Here is a 6,000-nt window from a genome sequence, read left to right as displayed (position 1 = left end):
ATAACCTTAATAGTGTTATGAAATAAAAGAATCTGGTGTGTTGTTGTTGTGTGATATGGCAGAAATAACCTTAATAGTGTTATGAAATAAAAAAAGAATCTGGTGTGTTGTTGTTAGTGATATGGCAGAAATAACCTTAATAGTGTTATGAAATAAAAGAATCTGGTGTGTTGTTGTTAGTGATATGGCAGAAATAACCTTAATAGTGTTATGAAATAAAAGAATCTGGTGTGTTGTTGTTAGTGATATGGCAGAAATAACCTTAATAGTGTTATGAAATAAAAGAATCTGGTGTGTTGTTGCTTGTGATATGGCAGAAATAACCTTAATAGTGTTATGAAATAAAAGAATCTGGTGTGTTGTTGTTAGTGATATGGCAGAAATAACCTTAATAGTGTTATGAAATAAAAGAATCTGGTGTGTTGTTGCTAGTGATATGGCAGAAATAACCTTAATAGTGTTATGAAATAAAAGAATCTGGTGTGTTGTTGTTAGTGATATGGCAGAAATAACCTTAATAGTGTTATGAAATAAAAGAATCTGGTGTGTTGTTGTTAGTGATATGGCAGAAATAACCTTAATAGTGTTATGAAATAAAAGAATCTGGTGTGTTGTTGTTAGTGATATGGCAGAAATAACCTTAATAGTGTTATGAAATAAAAGAATCTGGTGTGTTGTTGCTAGTGATATGGCAGAAATAACCTTAATAGTGTTATGAAATAAAAGAATCTGGTGTGTTGTTGTTAGTGATATGGCAGAAATAACCTTAATAGTGTTATGAAATAAAAGAATCTGGTGTGTTGTTGCTTGTGATGATAAAAGTTCAAATTACTGACACTTATGTAAACACAGGTTTTACCTTATCTAATTGTAAAATAAAACGACAAGGTGTGGTTTAAATATTAATCATGTTTTTAAAACGGACAGACTTCACTCCTGTATAGATGTGTCTCAAGAAAAACGTATGAATGTATACCTTCTTTATAATGTTCAGGAACGTGTGTCTTTACATCTTTGTATTAGAGCATAATAAACAGTAAAACCAATACTATTACCGACTGGTTTGTTTATATTAAAACATAATTAACAGTAAAACAAATACTATTACAAACCGGTTTGTTTATATTGGAACATAATAAACAGTAAAACCAATATTGTTACCGACTGGTTTGTTTATATTAGAGCATAATAAACAGAAAACCAATACCATCACCAACTGGTTTGTTTATATTAGAACATAATATAAACAAATACTATTACCGACTGGTTTGTTTATATTAAAACATAATTAACAGTAAAACAAATACTATTACCAACTGGTTTGTTTATATTGGAACATAATAAACAGTAAAACCGATATTGTTACCGACTGGTTTGTTTATATTAGAGCATAATAAACAGTAAAACCAATACCATTACCAACTGGATTATGGATAGTCCTCGAATAGCTTTGTGCCAAACCCAAAACAAACCGGTCGCTAGCAGTATAGCTTTTACTGTTTAGTGTGCTCTAATATAAACAAACCAGTTGGTAATGGTATTGGTTTTACTGTTTATTATGCTCTAATATAAACAAACCAGTCGGTAATAATATCATAACATAAATACATAACATAACATAAAAACATAATAAACAGTAAAACCAATACAGTTTGTTTATATTAAAAACATACAAACCGGTTTGTTTATATTGGAACATAATAAACAGTAAAACCAATATTGTTACCGACTGGTTTGTTTATATTAGAGCATAATAAACAGAAATACTAAAACAAATACTATTACAAACCGGTTTGTTTATATTGGAACATAATAAACAGTAAAAACAATATTGTTACCGACTATTGGAACATAATAAACAGTAAAACCAATACTATTACCGACTAGTTTGTTTATATTAAAAACATACAAACCGGTTTATTTATATTGGAACATAATAAACAGTAAAACCAATATTGTTACCGACTGGTTTGTTTATATTAGAGCATAATAAACAGAAATACTAAAACAAATACTATTACAAACCGGTTTGTTTATATTGGAACATAATAAACAGTAAAACCAATATTGTTACCGACTGGTTTGTTTATATTAGAGCATAATAAACAGAAAACCAATACCATCACCACCTGGTTTGTTTATATTAGAACATAATATAAACCAATACTATTACCGACTGGTTTGTTTATATTAAAACATAATTAACAGTAAAACAAATACTATTACCAACTGGTTTGTTTATATTGGAACATAATAAACAGTAAAACCGATATTGTTACCGACTGGTTTGTTTATATTAGAGCATAATAAACAGTAAAACCAATACCATTACCAACTGGTTTGTTTATATTAGAACATAATAAACAGTAAAACCAATACTATTACCGACTGGTTTGTTTATATTAAAACATAATTAACAGTAAAACAAATACTATTACCAACTGGTTTGTTTATATTGGAACATAATAAACAGTAAAACCAATATTGTTACCGACTGATTTGTTTATATTAGAGCATAATAAACAGAAAACCAATACCATTACCAACTGGTTTGTTTATATTAGGACATAATAGACAGTAAAACCAATACTATTACCGACTAGTTTGTTTATATTAAAACATAATTAACAGTAAAACAAATACTATTACCAACTGGTTTGTTTATAATGGAACATAATAAACAGTAAAACCAATATTGTTACCGACTGGTTTGTTTATATTAGAGCATAATAAACAGTAAAACCAATACCATTACCAACTGGTTTGTTTATATTAGAACATAATAAACAGTAAAACCAATACTATTACCGACTGGTTTGTTTATATTAAAACATAATTAACAGTAAAACAAATACTATTACCAACTGGTTTGTTTATATTGAAACATAATAAACAGTAAAACCAAAATTGTTACCGACTGGTTTGTTTATATTAGAGCATAATAAACAGTAAAACCAATACCATTACCAACTAGATTGTTTATATTAGAGCATAATAAACAGTAAAACCAATACTATTACTGACTGGTCAGTTTATACTATAGCACATTAAACAGTAAAAGCTATACTGTTACCAACTTGTCCGTTTATATTAGAGCACACTAAACAGTAAAAGCTATACTGCTAGCGACCGGTTTGTTTTGGGTTTGGCACAAAGCTATTCGAGGACTATCCATAATTCCACAGAAGGAAGCACCAGACAGAAGCAGGTAGACAAGACAGAAGGAAGCACCAGACAATAACAGGTAGACAAGACAGAAGGAAGCACCAGACAATAACAGGTAGACAAGACAGAAGGAAGCGCCAGACAATAACAGGTAGACAAGACATAAGAAAGCACCAGACAATAACAGGTAGACAAGACATAAGGAAGCACCACACAATAACAGGTAGACAAGACAGAAGGAAGCACCACACAATAACAGGTAGACAAGACAGAAGAAAGCTTTTGTTTGTTTGTTTGTTTTCTTACAGCAAAGCCACGTCGGGCTATCTGCTGAGATCACCGAGGGGAACCGAACAGAAGGAAGCACCAGACAATAACAGGTAGACAAGACAGAAGGAAGCACCAGACAATAACAGGTAGACAAGACAGAAGGAAGCACCAGACAATAGCAGGTAAACAAGACAGAAGGAAGCACCGGAAAATAACAGGTAAACAAGACAGAAGGAAGCACCAGACAATACCAGGTAGACAAGACAGAAGGAAGCAACCAGACAATAGCAGGTAGACAAGACAGAAGGAAGCTTTTGTTTGTTTGTTTGTTTTCTTATAGCAAAGCCACGTCGGGCTACCTGCTGAGCTCACCGAGGGGAACCGAACAGAAGGAAGCACCAGACAATAGCAGGTAGACAAGACAGAAGGAAGCACCAGACAATAACAGGTAGACAAGACAGAAGGAAGCACCACACAATAACAGGTAGACAAGACAGAAGGAAGCAACCAGACAATAGCAGGTAGACAAGACAGTAGGAAGCACCAGACAATAGCAGGTAAACAAGACAGAAGGAAGCACCAGACAATAACAGGTAGACAAGACAGAAGGAAGCAACCAGACAATACCAGGTAGACAAGACAGAAGGAAGCACGAGACAATAGCAGGTAGACAAGACAGAAGGAAGCACCACACAATAACAGGTAGACAAGACAGAAGGAAGCACCACACAATAACAAGTAGACAAGACAGAAGGAAGCACCAGACAATAGCAGGTAGACAATACAGAAGGAAGCTTTTGTTTGTTTGTTTGTTTGTTTTGTTATATAAAGCCACGTTGGGCTATCTGCTGAGCTCACCGAGGGGAACCGAACAGAAGAAAGCACCAGACAATAACAGGTAGACAAGACAGAAGGAAGCCACAGACAATAGCAGGTAGACAAGACAGAAGGAAGCACCAGACAATAGCAGGTAGACAAGACAGAAGGAAGCACCAGACAATACCAGGTAGACAAGACAGAAGGAAGCACCAGACAATAACAGGTAGACAAGAAAGAAGGAAGCACCAGACAATAGCAGGTAGACAAGACAGAAGGAAGCTTTTGTTTGTTTGTTTGTTTTCTTATAGCAAAGTTACGTCAGGCTATCTGCTGAGCTCACCGAGGGGAACCGAACAGAAGGAAGCACCAGACAATAGCAGGTAGACAAGACAGAAGGAAGCACCAGACAATAACAGGTAGACAAGACAGAAGGAAGCACCACACAATAACAGGTAGACAAGACAGAAGGAAGCACCAGACAATAGCAGGTAGACAAGACAGTAGGAAGCACCAGACAATATTAGGTAAACAAGACAAAAGAAAGCACCAGACAATAACAGGTAGACAAGACAGAAGGAAGCACCAGACAATACCAGGTAGACAAGACAGAAGGAAGCACGAGACAATACCAGGTAGACAAGACAGAAGGAAGCTTTTTTGTTTGTTTGTTTGTTTGTTTGTTTGTTTTGTTATAGCAAAGCCACGTCGGGCTATCTGCTGAGCTCACCGAGGGGAACCGAACAGAAGGAAGCACCAGACAATAACATTAGACAAGACAGAAGGAACCATCAGACAATAACAGGTAGACAAGACAGAAGGAAGCACCAGACAATAACAGGTAGACAAGACAGAAGGAACCATCAGACAATAACAGGTAGACAAGACAGAAGGAAGCAACCAGACAATAGCAGGTAGACAAGACAGAAGGAAGCACCAGACAATAACAGGTAGACAAGAAAGAAGGAAGCACCACACAATAACAGGTAGACAAGACAGAAGGAAGCACCAGACAATAACAGGTAGACAAGACAGAAGGAAGCACCACACAATAACAGGTAGACAAGACAGAAGGAAGCACCACACAATAACAAGTAGACAAGACAGAAGGAAGCACCAGACAATAACAGGTAGACAAGACAGAAGGAAGCACCACACAATAACAGGTAGACAAGACAGAAGGAAGCACCACAACAATAACAAGTAGACAAGACAGAAGGAAGCACCAGACAATAGCAGGTAGACAAGACAGAAGGAAGCAACCAGGCAATAACAGGTAAACAAGACAGAAGGAAGCAACCAGACAATAGCAGGTAGACAAGACAGAAGGAAGCTTTTGTTTGTTTGTTTGTTTGTTTGTTTGTTTTGTTATAGCAAAGCCACGTTGGGCTATCTGCTGAGCTCACCGAGGGGAACCAGAACAGAAGAAAGCAACCAGACAATAACAGGTAGACAAGACAGAAGGAAGCCACAGACAATAGCAAATAGACAAGACAGAAGGAAGCAACCAGACAATAGCAGGTAGACAAGACAGAAGGAAGCTAACCAGACAATAACAGGTAGACAAGAAAGAAGGAACCACCAGACAATAACAGGTAGACAAGAAAGAAGGAAGCACCAGACAATAACAGGTAGACAAGACAGAAGAAAGCAACCAAACAATAACAGGTAGACAAGACAGAAGGAAGCACCAGACAATAGCAGGTAGACAAGACAGAAGGAAGCACCAGACAATAACAGGTAAACAAG

General features: G+C 35.8%; 1 protein-coding gene across 1 annotated transcript in view; it reads left to right on the top strand.

The window, feature by feature from the left end:
- The first annotated feature begins 944 nt into the window (after positions 1–944).
- Positions 945–6,000, top strand: part of LOC143245848 (dual specificity protein phosphatase 22-B-like) — a 34,866-nt gene continuing 29,810 nt past the window's right edge. Inside the window, exon 1 of the mRNA XM_076492102.1 lies at positions 945–962. Within this exon, the coding sequence (XP_076348217.1) occupies positions 945–962 (18 nt within the window). The remainder of the gene's footprint in view (positions 963–6,000) is intronic.

This window comes from Tachypleus tridentatus, chromosome 3 (genome assembly GCF_004210375.1).
Source record: "Tachypleus tridentatus isolate NWPU-2018 chromosome 3, ASM421037v1, whole genome shotgun sequence".
Classification (NCBI taxonomy): Eukaryota; Metazoa; Arthropoda; class Merostomata; order Xiphosura; family Limulidae; genus Tachypleus; species Tachypleus tridentatus.
This window is presented reverse-complemented; position numbering and strand designations above follow the sequence as displayed.